At 36.4% G+C, this 20970-nt stretch overlaps 2 protein-coding genes across 2 annotated transcripts; both read right to left on the bottom strand.

Annotated features, from left to right (window-relative positions):
- Positions 1 to 4356: 4356 nt before the first annotated feature.
- Positions 4357 to 9030, bottom strand: LOC137079144 (interferon-induced very large GTPase 1-like). Its single transcript, XM_067447109.1, has one exon. It carries the CDS (start codon positions 9028 to 9030, stop codon positions 4357 to 4359), a length of 4674 nt encoding a protein of 1557 aa, XP_067303210.1.
- Positions 9031 to 11522: 2492 nt separating this feature from the next.
- On the bottom strand, positions 11523 to 20062 carry LOC137079112 (trichohyalin-like; the record flags this gene model as incomplete). The annotated part of the gene is made up of 2 exons (XM_067447075.1): positions 11523 to 11532; positions 11688 to 20062. Coding segments are annotated over 2 exons (8385 nt in total), but the record flags the coding sequence as incomplete, so codon positions are not given.
- Positions 20063 to 20970: the final 908 nt, after the last annotated feature.

Raw genomic sequence — 20970 nt, 5'->3', positions numbered from 1 at the left:
CAAATGCATCCTTATGAGATAAATCAGCTATACAGTCCCTGACAAAAGTCTTGTCGCTTATCTATTTTCTAGAAATACCTGATATTAACCTGACTTTTAATTAGGGGCCAAGCACCGAAGGTGCGGAGGCACCTATTGAAATCGTTAGTGTTCTTATTATTCTTCTTCTTCTTCTTCTTCTTTTTCCGCTCTGGAAGTCTATGGCAGCCCATAGAACCGTTTGGTAAAAAGTTGTGAAATTTGGCACACTCATAGAGGCCAGTATGAGCTGTCATTATAGCAAATTTGGTGCCTCTAACTCAATCCCTCTAGCGCCACCACCTGTCCAAAGTTTCACTCATGTTTATGGTTATAACTTTTGACCTCTAAGGGCTAGAAACAAAATTCTTTTTCCCTCTGATTCCTTGGCTCAGGCCGATTCGATTGCACCCTATGATGTCATTTTCCGGTATGCAAATTTTCCCGCCATTTTGAATTTTCTGAAAAACCTACTTTTTCGAACTCCTCCTAAGCCGTTGCTCCGATTTTCACCAAAATTGAAACAGATCATCTTCCGACCATGCCGACAAAAAATCTTGCAAATCGTGTTGATTCGCCAAATCGTTTTCGATAGACGCGCAAAAATATTTTACGTAACGTTTGCGAAAACACACTTAAGGCAATATCTCCGCAACGCTTTATCGTATTCAAACCAAACTTGGTACATGTCATCACAAGCATGACCTGAGGCAGCATGCAGTGTTTCGGCGCAGCGCCACCTACTGGTCTGGAGATACGAAAAATGCCTATTTTTGATTATAACTTCTGAACCGTTTATCCAAAAATCAATAAATTGGTCTCATTAGATTCAGGGCGTCATGCCGAGTCGAGTGATATTCGATTTTACCATGTCGGCCATTTTGGATGTCACCATTTTGAATTATGTGCTAAAATGCTGTATTTTATGAACGCATGAACGGATTGTTATGAAACTTGGTATGGGTCATCACCACAATGCCCTGAAGTAGCCTGAGAAGTTTCGAAATAGCGCCACCTAGTGGAGAATTTTTTTCCCAAACGCTTATAACTTTAAGTGTGGTTGACATATTTTGATGAGAGTATGTTTTTTGGTCTCCTGAATCCTTGCCGAGTCCAACGATACCAGACTTGCCAGGTTTCCGCATATGGTTTGCGCAGCGTTGTAATTTAGCGCTTAAAAAACATTTGCTGATATCTTGGAAACCACTAGTCCGATCAAGACGAAACCAGCGTCAGAAGTTCGGAAACATAGGTCGATAGCTATACGCTAATGCCCAAATGGCAAAATATTGATAGTAAGGGGTAGTAAAATCCAATCAAAGTCAGGTGTCAGTCATTTTTTACGTGTTTTTTCATATAAATGTCTATAACTCCAAAACAAAATGAGATATTTTCACCAAACTCGACACACATATGCATGGGCTCACTATGAGGACACATAAAAAAATTGGTGGGATTGTGCCTCTTGGTGGCGGTTTAATAAAACAAAACATGAAATTCCCATTGACTTCAATGCAGTATTATGGTTTAAAATGCTAATGCTATAATTTACGAATGCATTAGCGTATCATCACAAAACTCGGTATGTGTCTTCCGCTCTATGTCCTGAAGGTACTCAAAAAGTTTTGGGGCAGTGCCACCTTGTGGTCAAAAGTTGTAAGTAAATGTACAGAACTGCAAATAACTTTTGATTAAATTAACCCATTGTAATGAAACTGGTCATAATACATTCAATGGCTCATGCTGAGAACATGGATACCAATTTTGCCATATTTTGCAAACCTATCTGTCATCCGTCTTGTTATTTGTTAAAAACCTACTTTTTCAAACTCATCCTAGACCGTTTTTCCGATTTTCACCCAAAATTGAACCGTATCGTCTTCAGACCATGCCGACAAATAGTTATGGATGTTGATAGACAAAACAGTTGTCATATACCACTGCAACAGAGTTGAGCTATGATGCAAAAATGACTCTTGAGGCTGTATCTCTGCAATGCTTTGACATGTTGACACCAAACTTTGCATGTGTCATTGACATCTCAGTCTAACTACGCCACATTAGTTTCGCAACAGTGGTCGTAACACCTATTGGTCGAAAGTGATAAACCATTAAATCATTATTATTGACTGTATTTAAAATTGTACAGCTATTTTGCCTAAAATCAACTTAAGAAGTCTTTAAAAGCTCATTGTTGCAGTTGATTTGAGACTTCCAGCCATGCTGGCATGTCTTGTCTTCTTTGCGCTTGATGACTATTTCAAATTGTACTGCTATTTTGCCTAAAATCAAGTTAATAAGTCTTTAATGGCTCATTGTTGCAGTTGGTTTGACACTTCCAGCCATGCTGGCATGTCTTGTTGTCTCTTTTTTTGCTTAAAAATTGTCTACAAATGTCTTTATTATTTTTGCAGTTGGTCTGCTGCTGGCTTCCTTGTTTGCTTTTCTTGCGCTTGGCCCCGATAATGGCTGCTTGCAGCTATATTTAATTAATTGGTGTTAGAAATAGCTCATATGAAAAGCTAAAACCCTCCCAAATGATGTTTAATGCACTGAAATAAATAATTTTCATAGAAAAAAATATTTATCATTTAATCAAGACAGAAAGGTCAAATTTTGGCAAGACAAAAGTTTTGTCGCCTATACAGAAATTGAACAAATTTACTGCAAATACAAAAATATGTCAGCAAATTAAGTTGTGGTGCTGTGAGATCCAAATGTAATATCTTGTATGACTTCCATGAGCTTGAAGGACTGTATCCATGCGGTTTGGCAAGGATTCATACAATTTATTGATGAAGTCATCAGGAATAGCTAAGAAAGCAGTCTTGCATGCCTCCCAGAGTTCATCAATATTCTTTGGTTTCATCTTCCATGCGTCCTCTTTCATCCTACCCCACATATGCTCAATGATGTTCATGTCTGGTGACTGGGCTGGCCTATCCTGGAGCATCTTGATCTTCTTCGCCTTGAGGAACTTTGATGTGGAGATGGAAGTATGCAATGGAGCACCGTCCTGCTGCAGAATTTGGCCTCTTTTATGGTTGGGAATATAAGAGGTAGCTAAGATTTCTTGGTATTTTAGACTATTGATGTTGCCTTCCACCCTGCAGATCTCTCGCAAACCCCCATACTGGATGTAACCCCAGACCATGATTTTTCCGCCACCAAACTTCACTGTTTTCTGGGTGAATCTCGGATCCATTCGGGCACCAGTAGGTCTCCTGCAATATTTGTGGCGTCTGTGGTGTAATTCAACAGAAGAATCATCTGAAAAATCCACCTTCTGCCACTTTTCCTGCGTCCATCCTTTTAGCAGGCTGTGGGCCTTGGCAAATGCCACACGGTTTTTCAATTGTCTTTTGTTTAGTGCTGGCTTCTGGGCACTGATTCGACCATGGAGGCCATTTCGAGACAGAATCCAACAAACTGTTCTGGTTGACACAGGGACTTCAGGTGACCAGGTCTCGTGGAGCTCTGCTGCAGTGGAAAATGGGCTGGCCTTGAATTTTCGAGCCAACAAACGGTCCTCTCGAGCAGTTGTCTTGCGGGGTCTGCCTGACCTGGGCATGTCAAAAACATCTCCAGTCTCTTCAAATCTTTTTTTATCCCCTGTACTTGACGCTGAGACACATTGAAGGTGTCTGCCACATCAGCAGTGGATCTGGTCTTCAGCCTCTTGATAATCAAAACTTTAGTCTCAGGGTGAATCTTAGGCATGTTTGCAGAGGTCTAGTTGCAGTTGATGTGAAGGTCTAGAATACTGGGGTTCTTTTTATACACACTTGAGACCTAATTGATCCATTATTAGTCACAGGTGAAGCTCATATGACAAGGTGACAACACTTATGTCTTTGCAAAAATTGACTTACTGGGCTTTACCAAGCTGTGAATATTAGAATACTTTTTGTAGTTTAGTTTTTCACTGAAACATTATCACAAAAGCTGGAGGAATTAAAATGAGCCATTTCTTTAAAAAAAATCTTGATTAGAAATATATTTCAGCGGCACTTTTGGTCAATTTGTACACAAGCGACAAGACTTTTGTCAGGGACTGTATACAACTACAGGAGACAAACTTGTGTGAAAGTAAATTAATTAAAAATTGAAATGTTTTATATTCGTTAAACGTCTACTGTCTTTAAGTATAGATCAGTTACTGCGGTGTTGAACAGAAAGCTTTGAATATCGTTCTTTTAAATTTTGAATATTCTTTGAGCTTCTTTGAGCAGTTTCGTTATGCTATATTTAGTTCAGTATATGCCACATTCTCTGAAGTATAGACATAATCTCATTTCAGCTGTGTATTGTGTATCAGAGTCCTTGTTAATTGTTTCATTATATGTATTTATCCAGACTCTCAATAGCTTCCTTTTGAGAGTATTTTCTCCATTCATCTGGAATCTTGCCGTGCCCCTGGTAGGTTTTTCCGTAGTGCTTTTCCAGATCTTTCTGGAATCTGCACACAAACCACTTCCAGTATGGCAGCTCAGAGAGATCCGGGGTGATACTCCATGCATCATATTTGGGACCTCCTTTTCTGTATTCCTTCCAGAGGACTGTATCATCTGAGCTATTTGGATAGAAAGATCGATCACTGGCTACTGCTGATGTGCAGATGTTAATAGATAGGTTATTTGTTCCTCTGTAAAACCACCCATTAAGTCCATTATTACGATGGAAAGGAACACTGTGATCTCCATGATGGTCTTCTATTGTGTTGGTGCAGATGGCTGCACAGAAAGGACACTGAACCCAACAGCACTGACAGAAGTGATCGATCAGAAGCTCATCTGGTCTGTCTGTGTGTTCCAGCTTCACTGGAAAAGTTTCTGTGCTGAATTTACTGAGTATGTCAGACATTATAGAAGGAAGTTCATTCATTATCACATCTTCTAGGAAGCTGACTTCAACATCATCATGATTAACTCCAGTGAAGTCATTCAGAGAGAATACCAGCACATCAGAGAGCTGTTGTGTGAAATGACACAACCATAAATCAGCACCTGTATTAAAACGCTCTGTGGATTCATGTGCTGCGTGTGTGATCTTCTGCTCCAGCAGTTTAATGCTGTTTTCCATCTTGTGCCGAACTCTGTCTTCAAATCTTTCAGTAATGTACTTATTGACTTCTGCTCTGATGAAATTCTTGAAGTGTTCTTTGGGATTGTTAATGTAGGTCATGTATGCTTTGAAATCCTGTTTTACTGCCATTGTCCTCAGAATGTGTTTCTCCAGGTTTGATCGGTTCCCATTTAATGATTCACAGTTTGTCATCATTTCATCTGCTAAATCTCTGGCAGTTTTTTTGTAAACATTCTGCTGAATGGGCTCTTTCAGTTTATTACAAATAAATTCACCAAAAATAGCAGCTGATGTTGTTCCTTGACAGTATTTCCGGAAAATCCTGTAGTACTCTTCACTTTTCCTCTCAAAATAGAGAACAGGATCATTGGCTTCCCTGAACATGTTGTATTGATCAGTGAATGTTTTGTTTGTTCTGTGAAATATGCAAAGTACCAAACCTATGAAGAATTCACCCTTGAACAAGTATTTCACTTTTGGTTCTTCCTGATGCTCATTTAATCTTGTCCTTATGTAATTTAGGAGTTGTTGAATGCAGCTGAAGTTGTAGCCCATCTTTGCAATGTTAAATGACTGAATCAGTTCTTCTGTGTGTTCAGTGATGTCTGTGATTAAGGATCTTATTTGGACTTCATCTTTCTCAGATAAAACATGACCAATCCTCTCTTTAGCTCCTTTGTACATATTTTGAAAATAATTAGTAAATCCTTTAGATTTCTTCAAATGTACATATTCTGAATAGCTTGGCAAAGAGATCATATCTTTGTGCTGACTGCTTTTATGTGCACGGGATAAAGGAATTCTTCCATTGCTCTTACTGAGGAGCATTTCTACATCTCTTAATATGTCAATATCTTTGACTAAAGGAGAGTCTTTGATGATCTCAGCTGTCTGTTGTTTCCAAAATAAATCAAACTGTGTTTTCATGACATTTTCATCATTTGCTTGATCTTTAAATTTTAAGGCAAATTCTTTGCTCTTTTCAAAGAGTGTGTTTTCATGATGTGTCCTCTGAGCATCCATCTTTTTCTTCAGGTGACGCCGCTGAAGAACCCCATTTAGTTTCCTCTTACTTTCCCTCACAATGTTTTCTTGAAGCTGTTTGATTTTTATCTCAAATGAAGTTTTCCACTGATTTAGTACAGATGCGTCTCTGTCTTTCTCAAAGAAATTAGACATTGTCTTTTTCACTTCTTCAGTTTTTGGATTCAGTTCTCTTTCAAGATGAAATTCTTCAATGTCATGAATTGCTTCATTTTCTATTTTATTGTGTAGTCTGTTTTCAATCTCCAGCATTGCATTGCGAAGGCTCCAGGTCCACTTGCTGTATTCGGTCTCTAGTTTTTTGTATGTTGCAATTTCCAGGGAATTTTTGAAGCTGAACACAAATTGTTCATTCAGCAAAGCCTCCCAGAGATCTTGAATGCGGTCTCTTAGGTGTGTCAGCATTATGCCATCTGATTTTGAAGCATGTGTTAGAATACTTTGCTTCAGTTCTTGAATGTTCTCGCAGTAGTTTGGGTTTGGTGGTGCCATGGGTGGGCTGCCCTCCCAGAGCTGAGCAAAATACTTCACATCATTCTGTACATCAAACGCAATCACGTCACTGAATCTTTCTGCATCACAGACTTCCTCTTTAGCAGCGATTTTGGTCATTTCATCCAGTTTCTCCTGCAGTCGTCTCCTTCCCTCCATGTTTTTCTCTCCAGCTGTGATATCTGAGACATTCTGATGCACAAACATACAACTGGGACTCAATCTGATGTTCTTCATCCTCATGAAGGCCTGAACAACAATCTGAAGAATGTCCTGCATCTCAGATGGGTTTTCTCCAAAGATGTTGATTAGGGTCATATTTCCAAGACCAACAACAAATGTGGCCATTTCATTGTCACGATGTGTTGTTGAGCTTCCAGCCAGTTCTGGTGCACGAAGTCCTTCAGTATCAACAACCAGAATATAGTCGAACTTCAGCTCTGTTTTCATCTCCTCTGACACTTTGACCAGCTGCATGAAAGCTCCTCTGGTGCATCTGCCAGCACTGACGGCAAACTGCAGTCCAAACATGGCATTCAACATGGTGGATTTCCCAGAGCTCTGAATGCCTAGAATTGACAACACAAAGACTTTCCGGTCTCCCAGTTTCTTAACAAGTTCACCTAGAACAGCAGTGACCCAGGTGAGAGGAACATGAGCAGCATCTCCATCCATCAGCTCCATTGGAAATCCAGAGATCATCATCTCTGCTGCAAGACTTGAGAGAGAACAGAAGTCAAACTGCAGGCCTTCCTTGTTCGTCACAGATGACCACGATTCATAGATCTGACCAAACTCTCTCAGGATGTGCTCTAAGCCAAAGCTTGTCCTATTGATTTGCTCTGATATGTTTTCCAGGTTTGTTTGTTCAGTCTGCAGTTTATCTAGTTTGTTAGGATTTGTTCTCAGTGCTGAGACTTCATGCCATTTCTTGTCATATTCCTTATGAAGATCACAGAGCTTCTCTGAAGTGAACTCATCTAGCAGGTTCATCATCCATCTGAGAAAATATTTTTTTTCATTGTCACTCTGTGATTTCATTGTTTCAATAAATGTCATCATAAAATCTTTTAATCCTTGTTCCACCTGCTTTACTCTTATGTCTCTCATGTTCTTCAGTTTGGTACTTTTATCTTGCTCTAGATTTTCTCCTTCTAGATGATGCAGGTCTTTGTTCTTTTTACACCAGTCATGCCACAGTTTCCCCTGACAGGGCAGGTTTGCTTCCTTTGCTGTTGTTGGATCCTTTCCTCTCAGTAATCCCATGATCTGAACTGCTGCCTCTTTCCCTTTTCGGCATTCTGGATCCTCCTCATCTACTCTGATTCCTGTGTGTTTGGCCACATCTTCAAGTTTGAAGGTCAATTTCTGTTTGCTCAAACTCACTCTGATCGTCTCCATTATCTGATCAGATAAATCCGACTGGTTTTTGTCCAAAAGACTGAATATGAATTTTCCATTCCCCAGTTCAGTTTCATCACAGTGATTGTCAGTGAGCAGACAAATGAGAGGTTGAGGAGACTTGAAAAGTGATCTCACCAAACCCTGGTAGTGGTTCTTCTGTCCAAAATCAGGTAAGAAGAGGACATTCACAGAAGACATACTGGTCAGAAACTCATATTGTTTCTCATTGGCAGCTGCATCACCATGAAGATTACAGAAAGCAACACAGTCATTAAACGCGTCAGTCTTTTTCCCAGAAGGGCAGTACCAGGCGATCTCCACCACTCCATCCATCAGGATTCTGGTTTTGCTGCTTCCTGAGCAGTTCCTGTGGAAGAATGTGTTGTGTTTCTCATTGATGAGGCCGTTCATCAGCTGAGACTTGGATGAAGACACTGAGCCAAACCTGAAGAAAGCCACCATTGGAGTCTCAGCCTTGTAGACTGGTTGAGTTTGACTAATGATCTCATTGTTTGTATTTGTCTTCTTCCAGCTCTTGTTGATTTGTCTAAATGTCCAGAGAGGAAACTCAATCTCTTGAGTGAATGGATCAGGAACAAGCAGAGGCAGTGAATACTGACACTGTGAGAGTTTAGTCACTATCAGCTGTTTTAGGAAACCATCAGCACAATGAAACACGGCCATCTGAACATCCATTGGGTGAATATCATAGTGATTTTCTTCAGGGTTGTACTTTGCACCCTCTTCCTCACATTCTTTCTTTTTAGTAGGTGTTTCTTGGTGGTCTTTTTTTCTATGTTTTATGACTGTTTTTCTTGCTCTGTAGTCCATATTCATCAACTTTTGTAGGAATGAGTTTACCAGTTCATTCTCTTCCTGTGGTTCCTGAGGCTGAAATGAAGACTTGGTGATTTCAAGAATATCTGTTGTTCTCATTTTTTCATCTTGAAACCTTTGTGTCAGATCTAGTCTATGGTAGAGTTTCATTAACTTTTCGTCGTTTTTTTGTCCAAGTTTTGGATTTTGGCAAGTTTCATCTCTCTGTTAATAAATACATGAACACAGTAAGATGTAAAAACTCAGCTCTTAATGGTGGTTTCAAATATATACACTTAAAAGAACTAAACTAAGTATGTTTAAATTAACCTAAAAGGAAACATCAGCAATTGACTCAACTGTTTGTCGTATGGACTTACAGTACCTATGAGGTGGTGTTTCTAAATGTTGTGTGTTAGTGGGACCTTTTACAAATTAGCATTTGATGTGCTCACATATGCATGGTATATCAGCCCAATACTGAAAATGAGTGCTCAAATGAACTTTGTGTGAAAACACCCTTAAATATTAAAGGAAGTGTATGTAAGATTGTGTCTAAAACTGGTACTGCAGATGTATCCCCTCTCCCCCTAACTCGAGGTTGCCCAATAGACTGCAGGAACGTTTGTAGATCTGCACTGTGGTAACTAGAGCAGAACTGGCAACCAGGATGCCGAAACACAACTGACTTTGTGATTGGTCGATAGGTGGAGGGCGGAGCTTCAGGCCAAAACACAACATGACAACATCAGTTGAGGGCTGCAACAACAACTTTTAAATGACAATATCCTTGCCGGACTACTGTTGTCAGTGATATAAGTATTTGAAATTAACATGATTTCTTAATGTCTAGTGACATATCAGGGCCATTTTATGATTAATTGAAATACATTTCTTACATACAGTTCCTTTAAGCCTCCCAATAACCTTGACACTTATGTTTTAATTGATTACTTGCCTTTTGAGAAGAGGTGTTTTGTGTGCAGTATCTTTTCATGTTTTCTGTTTCTTTTCTTCTGTCTTCTTCATAGTCCACTGGTTTTAGTCTCATTAGTTCATCTTGCTTTTGTTGTTCTATTAACTTCATTTTCTCTTCATAGATGTTACATAGTTGTTCTTTCTGAGATTTCTCATTCTGGATTCCTTTTGTCAGTATCTCATGCTGTTTGATCCAATCTTGTTTTTCGTCCTCCATCTTCCTTCTCTCATCATGCATCTGTTTTAGCATTTCCTCCTGACGTTTCTGCATTTGCTCCTCTTTTTCAGTAAAGTCATCCTCTCTTCTTCTCCTTTTTGTGTCATGATTTTGTCTTTCTTTCTCCATTATCATCTTCATCTCTTCTATTTCTGATTCATGCTTGGCCTGAAGAAATTCTTTCTCTCTTTCTAATCTATCTGTCTCTCGATCTTTCTCTTCTTTAAGTCTTTTAAATAATTCATCAAAAAACTTGTGTTCTTTCTCCTTTATTTTCTTAAATTCTTGTTCTTGTCTCAGTGTTTGTTCCTTTATCTTTGTCTCCCAGGTCTCTTGTTCCAATTTCATTTTAGATTTGTATTGTTCTTCAATCTCTCGAAGTTCTTCTTCTCTTCTCAGTCTTTGCTCTTTTATTCTTTTCTCCCAGTTCTCGTGTTCTGTTTTAAGTTTTGTTTTGTATTGTTCTTCTATCTCTCTGAGTTCTTCTTCTCTTCTCAGTGTTTGTTTTTTTATCCTTTTCTCCCAGTTCTCCTCTTCTGTTTTTAGTTTAGTTTTGTATTGTTCTTCTATCTCTCTGAGTTCTTCTTCTCTTTTCAGTGTTTGTTTTTTTATCCGTTTCTCCCAGTTCTCCTCTTCTGTTTTTAGTTTAGTTTTGTATTGTTCTTCTATCTCTCTGAGTTCTTCTTCTCTTTTCAGTGTTTGTTTTTTTATCCGTTTCTCCCAGTTCTCCTCTTCTGTTTTTAGTTTAGTTTTGTATTGTTCTTCTATCTCTCTGAGTTCTTCTTCTCTTTTCAGTGTTTGTTTTTTTATCCGTTTCTCCCAGTTCTCCTCTTCTGTTTTTAGTTTAGTTTTGTATTGTTCTTCTATCTCTCGAAGTTCTTCTTCTCTAATCAATCTATGTTCTTGTATCTTTTTCTCAAAGTTCTTTTGTTCTGTTTTGTATTGTTCTTCAATCTCTTGAAGTTCTTGTTCCCTTTTCAGTCTTTGCTCTTTTATCTTTCTCTCCCAGTTATCTTGTTCTGTTTTCATTTTAGATTTGTATTGTTCTTCAATCTCTAGAAGTTCTTGTTCTCTTTTCAGTCTTTGTTCTTTTATCTTTGTCTTCCAGTTCTTTTGTTCTGTTTTGTATTGTTCTTCAATCTCTTTAAGTTCTTCTTCTCTTTTCAGTCTTTGCTCTTCTTTCTTTGTCTCCCAGTTATTTTGTTCGGTTTTGTATTGTTCTTCAATTTCTCGTAGTTCTTCTTCTCTTTTCAGTCTTTGTTTTTGTATCTTTCTCTCCCAGTTCTTTTGTTCTGTTTTGTATTGTTCTTCATCCTCTAGAAGTTCTTGTTCTCTTTTCAGTCTTAGTTCTTGTATCTTAATATCCCAGTTATCTTTTTCTGTTTTTATTTTAGATTTGTATTGTTCTTCAATCTCTCGTAGTTCTTCTTCTCCTTTCAGTGTTTGTTCTCGTATCTTTCTCTCCCAGTTATCTTGTTCTGTTTTCATTTTAGATTTGTATTGTTCTTCAATTTCTCGTAGTTCTTCTTCTCTTTTCAGTCTTTGTTTTTGTATCTTTCTCTCCCAGTTCCTTTGTTCTGTTTTGTATTGTTCTTCAATCTCTCGAAGTTTTTCTTCTCTTCTCAGTCTTTGCTCTTGTATCTTCCTCTCCCAGTTATCTTTTTCTGTTTTGTATCGTTCTTCAATCTCTCGTAATTCGTCTTCCCTTTTCAGTCTTTGCTCTTGTTTCTTTGTCTCCCAGTTTTTTTGTTCTGTTTTGCATTGTTCTTCAATCTCTAGATGCTCTTCTTCTCTTCTCAGTCTTTGTTCTTGTATCTTTGTCTCCCAATTATTTTGTTCTGTTTTGTATTGTTCTTCTCTTCTCAGTCTTTGTTCTTGTTTCTTTGTTTCCCAATTCTTTTGTTCTGTTTTGTGTTGTTCTTCAACCTCTAGAGGTTCTTCTTCTCTTCTCACTCTTTGTTCTTGTATCTTTGTTTCCGAGTTATCTTGTTCTGTTTTGTATTGTTCTTCAATCTCTTGAAGTTCTTCTTCTCTTTTCAGTCTTTGTTCTTGTATCTTTGTCTCCCAATTATTTTGTTCTGTTTTGTATTGTTCTTCTCTTTTCAGTCTTTGTTCTTGCATCTTTTTCTCCCAGTTATCTTGTTCTGTTTTGTATTGTTCTTCAATCTCTCGAAACTCTTGTTCTATTTTCAGTCCTTGTTCTTGTATCTTTATCTTCCAACAATTTTGTTCTGTTTTGTATTGTTCTTCAATCTCTTGAAGTTCTTGTTCTCTTTTCAGTATTTGTTCTTGTAACTTTCTCTCCAAGTTATCTTGTTCTGTTTTCATTTTAGATTTGTATTGTTCTTCAATCTCTCGAAGTTCTTCTTCTCTTCTCAGTCTTTGTTCTTGTATCTTTGTCTCCCAGTTATCATGTTCTGTTTTGTATTGTTCTCCAATCTCTAGAAGTTCTTCTTCTCTTTTCGGTCTTTTTTCTTGTATCTTTGTCTCCCAGTTGTCTTTTTCTGTTTTGTGTTGTTCTCCAATCTCTTGAAGTTCTTGTTCTCTTCTCAGTCTTTGTTCTTGTATCTTTGTCTCCCAGTTCTCTTGTTCTGTTTTGTATTGTTCTTTAATCTCTCGTAGTTCTTCTTTTCTTTTCAGTCTTTGCTGGTGTATCTTTGTTTCCCAGTTCTCTTCTTCTGTTTTGCTTTGTTCTTCAATCTCTCGAAGTTCTTCTTCTCTTTTCAGTCTTTGATCTTTTATATTTGTCTTCCAGTTCTTTTGTTCTGTTTTGTATTGTTCTCCAATCTCTTGAAGTTCTTGTTCTCTTCTCGGTCTTTGTACTTGTATCTTTGTTTCCCAGTTCTCTTCTTCTGTTTTGTTTTGTTCTTCAATCTCTCGAAGTTCTTCTTCTCTTCTCAGTCTTTGTTCTTTTATCTTTGTCTCCCAGTTATCTTCGTCTGTTTTATTTTGTTCTTCAATCTCTTGAAACTCTTCTTCTCTTCTCAGTCTTTGCTCTTGTATCTTTGTCTCCCAGTTATTTTTTCCTGTTTTGTTTTGTTCTTCAATTTCTCGAAGTTCTTTTTCTCTTCTCAGTCTTTGTTCTTGTATCTTTGTCTCCCAATTCTTTTGTTCTGTTTTGTATTGTTCTTGAATCTCTCGAAGTTCTTCTTCTCTTCTCACTCTCTGTTCTTGTATCTTTGTTTCTGAGTTATCCTGTTCTGTTTTGTATTGTTCTTCGATCTCTAGAAGTTGTTCTTCTCTTCTCAGTCTTTGTTCTTTTATCTTTGTCTCCCAATTATTTTGTTCTGTTTTGTATTGTTCTTCGATCTCTAGAAGTTGATCTTCTCTTTTCAGTCTTTGTTCTTGTGTCTTTATCTCCCAGTTATCTTGTTCTGTTTTGTATTGTTCTTCAATCTCTCGAAACTCTTGTTCTATTTCCAGTCCTTGTTCTTCTATCTTTGTCTTCCAATTATTTTGTTCTGTTTTGTATTGTTCTTCAATCTCTAGAAGTTCTTGTTCTCTTTTCAGTCTTAGTTCTTGTTTCTTTGTCTCCGAGTTATCATGTTCTGTTTTGTGTTGTTCTTCAATCTCTCGAAACTCTTGTTCTCTTCTCAGTCTTTGTTCTTGTATCTTTGTCTCCCAGTTATTTTGTTCTGTTTTGTATTGTTCTTCAATCTCTAGAAGTTCTTGTTCTCTTTTCAGTCTTAGTCCTTGTTTCTTTGTCTCCAAGTTATCATGTTCTGTTTTGTGTTGTTCTTCAATCTCTCGAAACTCTTGTTCTCTTCTCAGTCTTTGTTCTTTTTTCTTTGTCTCCCAGTTATTTTGTTCTGTTTTGTATTGTTCTTCTCTTTTCAGTCTTTGTTCTTGTATCTTTATCTCCCAGTTATCTTGTTCTGTTTTGTATTGTTCTTCAATCTCTTGAAGTTCTTGTTCTCTTTTCAGTCTTAGTTTTTGTTTCTTTGTCTCCCAGTTATCATATTCTGTTTTGTATTGTTCCTCAATCTCTTGAAGTTCTTGTTCTCTTTTCAGTCTGTGTTCTTGTATCTTTGTCTCACAGTTATTTTGTTCTGTTTTGTATTGTTCTTCAATCTCTAGAAGTTCTTCTTCTCTTCTCAGTCTTTGTTCTTTTATCTTTGTCTCCCAATTATTTTGTTCTATTTTGTATTGTTCTTCAATCTCTAGAAGTTCTTCTTCTCTTCTCAGTCTTTGTTCTTTTATCTTTGTCTCCCAATTATTTTGTTCTATTTTGTATTGTTCTTCAATCTCTCGAAACTCTTGTTGTCTTTTCAGTCTTTGTTCTTGTATCCTTGTCTCACAGTTATCTTCGTCTGTTTTATATTGTTCTTCAATCTCTACGAGTTCTTCTCTTCTCACTCTCTGTTCTTGTATCTTTGTTTCTGATTTATCTAGTTCTATTTTGTATTGTTCTTCAATCTCTCGAAACTCTTGTAGTCTTTTCAGTCTTTGTTCTTGTATCTGTGTCTCCCAATTATTTTGTTCTGTTTTGTATTGTTCTTCTCTTTTCAGTCTTTGTTCTTTTATCTTTATCTCCCACTTATCTTGTTCTCTTTTGTATTGTTCTTCAATCTCTAGAAGTTCTTGTTCTCTTTTCAGTCTTAGTTCTTGTTTCTTTGTCTCCCAGTTATCATGTTCTGTTTTGTATTGTTCCTCAATCTCTAGAAGTTCTTGTTTTATTCTCAGTCTTTGCTCTTGTATCTTTGTCTTCCAATTATTTTGTTCTGTTTTGTATTGTTCTTCAATCTCTAGAAGTTCTTGTTCTCTTTTCAGTCTTAGTCCTTGTTTCTTTGTCTCCAAGTTATCATGTTCAGTTTTGTGTTGTTCTTCACTCTCTCGAAACTCTTGTTCTCTTCTCAGTCTGTGTTCTTGTATCTTTGTCTCACAGTTATTTTGTTCTGTTTTGTATTGTTCTTCAATCTCTAGAAGTTCTTCTTCTCTTCTCAGTCTTTGTTCTTTTATCTTTGTCTCCCAATTATTTTGTTCTATTTTGTATTGTTCTTCAATCTCTCGAAACTCTTGTTGTCTTTTCAGTCTTTGTTCTTGTATCTTTGTCTCCCAATTATTTTGTTCTGTTTTGTATTGTTCTTCTCTTTTCAGTCTTTGTTCTTGTATCTTTATCTCCCAGTTATCTTGTTCTGTTTTGTATTGTTCTTCAATCTCTAGAAGTTCTTGTTCTCTTTTCAGTCTTAGTTTTTGTTTCTTTGTCTCCGAGTTATCATGTTCTGTTTTGTATTGCTCCTCAATCTCTTGAAGTTCTTGTTCTCTTTTCAGTCTTTGTTCTTGTATCCTTGTCTCCCAGTTATCTTCATCTGTTTTGTATTGTTCTTCAATCTCTCGAAGTTTTTTTTCTCTTTTCAGTCTTTGCTCTTGTATCTTTGTTTCTGAGTTATCTTGTTCTGTTTTGTGTTGTTCTTCAATCTCTCGAAATTCTTGTTCTTTTCTCAGTCTGTGTTCTTGTATCTTTGTCTCCCAGTTATTTTGTTCTGTTTTGTATTGTTCTTCAATCTCTAGAAGTTCTTCTTCTCTTTTCAGTCTTAGTTTTTGTTTCTTTGTCTCTGAGTTATCATGTTCTGTTTTGAATTGCTCCTCAATCTCTTGAAGTTCTTCTTCTCTTCTCAGTCTTTGTTCTTGTATCCTTGTCTCCCAGTTATCTTCATCTGTTTTATATTGTTCTTCGATCTCTAGAAGTTCTTGTTCTCTTTTCAGTCTTAGTTCTTGTTTCTTTGTCTCCGAGTTGTCATGTTCTGTTTTGAAATGTTCCTCAATGTCTTGAAGTTCTTGTTCTCTTTTCAGTCTTTGTTGTTGTATCTTTGTCTCCCAGTTATTTTGTTCTGTTTTGTATTGTTCTGCAATCTCTAGAAGTTCTTCTTCTCTTCTCAGTCTTTGTTCTTTTATCTTTGTCTCCCAATTATTTTGTTCTATTTTGTATTGTTCTTCAATCTCTCGAAACTCTTGTTGTCTTTTCAGTCTTTTTTCTTGTATCTTTGTCTCCCAATTATTTTGTTCTGTTTTGTATTGTTCTTCTCTTTTCAGTCTTTGTTCTTGTATCTTTATCTCCCAGTTATCTTGTTCTTTTTTGTATTGTTCTTCAATCTCTTGAAGTTCTTGTTTTCTTTTCAGTCTTAGTTTTTGTTTCTTTGTCTCCCAGTTATCATGTTCTGTTTTGTATTGTTCCTCAATCTCTTGAAGTTCTTGTTCTCTTTTCAGTCTTTGTTCTTGTATTCTTGTCTCACAGTTATCTTCGTCTGTTTTATATTGTTCTTCAATCTCTTCGAGTTCTTCTTGTCTTCTCACTCTCTGTTCTTGTATCTTTGTTTCTGATTTATCTTGTTCTATTTTGTATTGTTCTTCAATCTCTCTAAACTCTTGTAGTCTTTTCAGTCTTTGTTCTTGTATCTTTGTCTCCCAATTATTTTGTTCTGTTTTGTATTGTTCTTCTCTTTTCAGTCTTTGTTCTTGTATATTTATCTCCCAGTTATCTTGTTCTCTTTTGTATTGTTCTTCAATCTCTAGAAGTTCTTGTTCTCTTTTCAGTCTTAGTTCTTGTTTCTTTGTCTCCCAGTTATCATGTTCTGTTTTGAAATGTTCCTCAATGTCTTGAAGTTCTTGTTCTCTTTTCAGTCTTTGTTGTTGTATCTTTGTCTCCCAGTTATTTTGTTCTGTTTTGTATTGTTCTTCAATCTCTAGAAGTTCTTCTTCTCTTCTCAGTCTTTGTTCTTGTATCTTTGTCTCCCAATTATTTTGTTCTGTTTTGTATTGTTCTTCTCTTTTCAGTCTTTGTTCTTGTATCTTTATCTCCCAGTTATCTTGTTCTTTTTTGTATTGTTCTTCAATCTCTTGAAGTTCTTGTTCTCTTTTCAGTCTTAGTTTTTGTTTCTTTGTCTCCCAGTTATCATGTTCTGTTTTGTATTGTTCCTCAATCTCTTGAAGTTCTTGTTCTCTTTTCAGTCTTTGTTCTTGTATTCTTGTCTCACAGTTATCTTCGTCTGTTTTATATTGTTCTTCAATCTCTTCGAGTTCTTCTTGTCTTCTCACTCTCTGTTCTTGTATCTTTGTTTCTGATTTATCTTGTTCTATTTTGTATTGTTCTTCAATCTCTCGAAACTCTTGTAGTCTTTTCAGTCTTTGTTCTTGTATCTTTGTCTCCCAATTATTTTGTTCTGTTTTGTATTGTTCTTCTCTTTTCAGTCTTTGTTCTTGTATATTTATCTCCCAGTTATCTTGTTCTCTTTTGTATTGTTCTTCAATCTCTAGAAGTTCTTGTTCTCTTTTCAGTCTTAGTTCTTGTTTCTTTGTCTCCCAGTTATCATGTTCTGTTTTGTATTGTTCCTCAATCTCTAGAAGTTCTTGTTTTATTCTCAGTCTTTGCTCTTGTATCTTTGTCTTCCAATTATTTTGTTCTGTTTTGTATTGTTCTTCAATCTCTAGAAGTTCTTGTTCTCTTTTCAGTCTTAGTCCTTGTTTCTTTGTTTCCGAGTTATCATGTTCTGTTTTGTGTTGTTCTTCAATCTCTCGAAACTCTTGTTCTCTTCTCAGTCTGTGTTCTTGTATCTTTGTCTCACAGTTATTTTGTTCTGTTTTGTATTGTTCTTCAATCTCTAGAAGTTCTTCTTCTCTTCTCAGTCTTTGTTCTTTTATCTTTGTCTCCCAATTATTTTGTTCTATTTTGTATTGTTCTTCAATCTCTAGAAGTTCTTCTTCTCTTCTCAGTCTTTGTTCTTTTATCTTTGTCTCCCAATTATTTTGTTCTATTTTGTATTGTTCTTCAATCTCTCGAAACTCTTGTTGTCTTTTCAGTCTTTGTTCTTGTATCCTTGTCTCCCAGTTAACTTCATCTGTTTTATATTGTTCTTCAATCTCTAGAAGTTCTCGTTCTCTTTTCAGTCTTAGTTCTTGTTTCTTTGTCTCCGAGTTGTCATGTTCTGTTTTGAAATGTTTCTCAATGTCTTGAAGATCTTGTTCTCTTTTCAGTCTTTGTTCTTGTATCTTTGTCTCCCAATTATTTTGTTCTGTTTTGTATTGTTCTTCCCTTTTCAGTCTTTGTTCTTGTATCTTTATCTCCCAGTTATCTTGTTCTGTTTTGTATTGTTCTTCAATCTCTAGAAGTTCTTGTTCTCTTTTCAGTCTTTGTTCTTGTATCCTTGTCTCCCAGTTATCTTCATCTGTTTTATATTGTTCTTCAATCTCTCGAAGTTTTTCTTCTCTTTTCAGTCTTTGCTCTTGTATCTTTGTTTCTGAGTTATCTTGTTCTGTTTTGTATTGTTCTTCAATCTCTAGAATTTCTTCTTCTCTTCTCACTCTCTGTTCTTGTATCTTTTTTTCTGAGTTATCTTGTTCTATTTTGTATTGTTCTTCAATCTTTCGAAACTCTTGTAGTCTTTTCAGTCTTTGTTCTTGTATCTTTGTCTCCCAATTATTTTGTTCTGTTTTGTATTGTTCTTGTCTTTTCAGTCTTTGTTCTTGTATCTTTATCTCCCAGTTATCTTGTTCTGTTTTGTATTGTTCTTCAATCTCTAGAAGTTCTTGTTCTCTTTTCAGTCTTAGTACTTGTTTCTTTGTCTCCCAGTTATCATGTTCTGTTTTGTATTGTTCCTCAATCTCTAGAAGTTCTTGTTTTATTCTCAGTCTTTGCTCTTGTATCTTTGTCTCCCAATTATTTTGTTCTGTTTTGTATTGTTCTTGTCTTTTCAGTCTTAGTTCTTGTATCTTTATCTCCCAGTTATCTTGTTCTGTTTTGTATTGTTCTTCAATCTCTAGAAGTTCTCGTTCTCTTTTCAGTCTTAGTCCTTGTTTCTTTGTCTCCGAGTTATCATGTTCTGTTTTATGTTGTTCTTCAATCTCTAGAAGTTCTTCTCTTCTCAGTCTTTGTTTTTGTATCTTTGTCTCCCTGTTTTCTTCTTCCGTTTTGTTTTGTTCTTTAATCTCTCGTTGTTCATCTTCTCTTTTCAGTCGTTGCTGGTGTATCTTTGTCTCCAAGTTCTCTTCTTCTGTTTTTTTTTGTTCTTCAATATCTCGAAGTTCTTCTTCTCTCCTCAGTCTTTGTTCTTGTATCTTTGTCTTCCAGTTCTTTTGTTCTGTTTTGTATTGTTCTCCAATCTCTTGAAGTTCTTGTTCTCTTTTCGGTCTTTGTTTTTGCATTTTTGTCTCCCAGTTTTCTGGTTCTGTTTTGTATTGTTCTTCAATCTCTCGTAGTTCTTCTTCTCTTTTCAGTCTTTGCTGGTGTATCTTTGTCTCCCAATTATCTTCTTCTGTTTTGTTTTGTTCTACAATCTCTCGCAGTTCTTCTAATTGTTTCAGTCTTTGCTGGTGTAGATTTCTCTCCCAGTTCTCTTCTTCTGTTTTGTTTTTTTCTTCAATCTCTCGAAGTTCTTCTTCTCTTCTTAGTCTTTGTTTTTGTTTCTTTGTCTCCAAGTTATAATGTTCTGTTTTGTATTGTTCCTCAATCTCTTGAAGTTGTTCTTCTCTTTTCAGTCTTTGTTCTTGTAACTTTGTCTTCCAGTTCTTTTGTTCTTTTTTGTATTGTTCTCCAATCTCATGAAGTTCTAGTTCTCTTTTCGGTCTTTGTTCTTGTATCTTTGTCTCCCAGTTCAATTCTTCTGTTTTGTTGTGTTCTTCTATCTCTTGAAGTTTTTCTTCTCTTCTCAGTCTTTGCTCTTGTATCTTTTTCTTCCAGTTCTTTTGTTCTGTTTTGTATTGTTCGCCAATCTCTTGAAGTTCTTGTTCTCTTTTCGGTCTTTGTTCTTGTAACTTTTTCTCCCAGTTCTCTTCTTCTGTTTTGTTTTGTTCTTCAATCTCTCGAAGTTCTTTATCTCTTCTCAGTCTTTGTTCTTGTATCTTTGTCTCCCAGTTATCTTCGTCTGTTTTGTATTGTTCTTCAATCTCTTGAAGTTCTTCTTCTCTTCTCAGTCTTTGTTCTTGTATCTTTGTCTCCCCGTTCTCTTCTTCTGTTTTGTTTTGTTCTTCAATATATTGAAGTTCTTCTTCTCTTCTCAGTCTTTGTTCTTGTATCTTTGTCTTCCAGTTCTTTTGTTCTGTTTTGTATTGTTCTCCAATCTCTTGAAGTTCTTGTTCTCTTTTCGGTCTGTGTTCTTGTATTTTTGTCTCCCAGTTTTCTGGTTCTGCGGTGTAGTGTTCTTCAATCTCTCGTAGTTCTTCTTTTCTTTTCAGTCTTTGCTGGTGTATCTTTGTCTTCCAGTTCCCTTCTTCTGTTTTGTTTTGTTCTACAATCTCTCGCAGTTCTTCTTCTTGTTTCAGTCTTTGCTGGTGTAGATTTCTCTCCCAGTTCTCTTCCTCTCTTTTGTTTTGTTCTTCAACTTCTTCAATCTCTTGAAGTTCTTTTTCTCTTCTCAGTATTTGTTCTTGTATCTTTTTCTCCCAGTTATCTTGCTCTGTATTGTATTGCTCTTCTTTTCTTCTCTCTATCCAATAATCATGTCTCTTTTTATCCATCGCCATCTTCATTTTCTCTGTGTCTTTCTTAGGCAGGCATTCTTTTACATCTCTGTTCATTTGCTGTAATTTGTTTGTTAGTATTTCCATTTGTGTTTCTTTTGGAGGTCTCTCCACCTTTCTGAACTTCTTACATGAATAGTCTCTCCCTCCATTTGCTGTCAGCATGTCATTGATTTTCTGCAGTAATGTAGACACCTGCACACGGTCTTCAGTCTCATTATTATTGAACACATGGTATCTGTTACCACACTGTTCAATGAGATTCTTCAAAGCAGGTCCAGGATTTATCAGGTACTCTTCAATTGTTTTATTCTGTAGATCATCTCCTCTGGTGAAGAGCACCATTGTATACATAAAGTTGCTTTCACCAAATATTTGGTTAATTTTCTTGACAGCATATTCCTCCTCCTGAGTGAAACGTCCCACTGGTACTAGTAACAGAAACACATGTGGTCCTGGCAGAA

The sequence above is a fragment of the Pseudorasbora parva genome, chromosome 6 (genome assembly GCF_024679245.1).
Source record: "Pseudorasbora parva isolate DD20220531a chromosome 6, ASM2467924v1, whole genome shotgun sequence".
NCBI classification, from domain to species: Eukaryota; Metazoa; Chordata; class Actinopteri; order Cypriniformes; family Gobionidae; genus Pseudorasbora; species Pseudorasbora parva.
Note: the sequence above shows the minus strand (reverse complement) of the source record. Positions and strands in the feature narration are given on the sequence as shown.

What these genes read in the sequence shown, in the direction of transcription:
- LOC137079144 (XM_067447109.1), bottom strand. Translation starts at nt 9,030, where the DNA reads ATGAAACTCTACCATAGACTAGATCTGACACAAAGGTTTCAAGATGAA.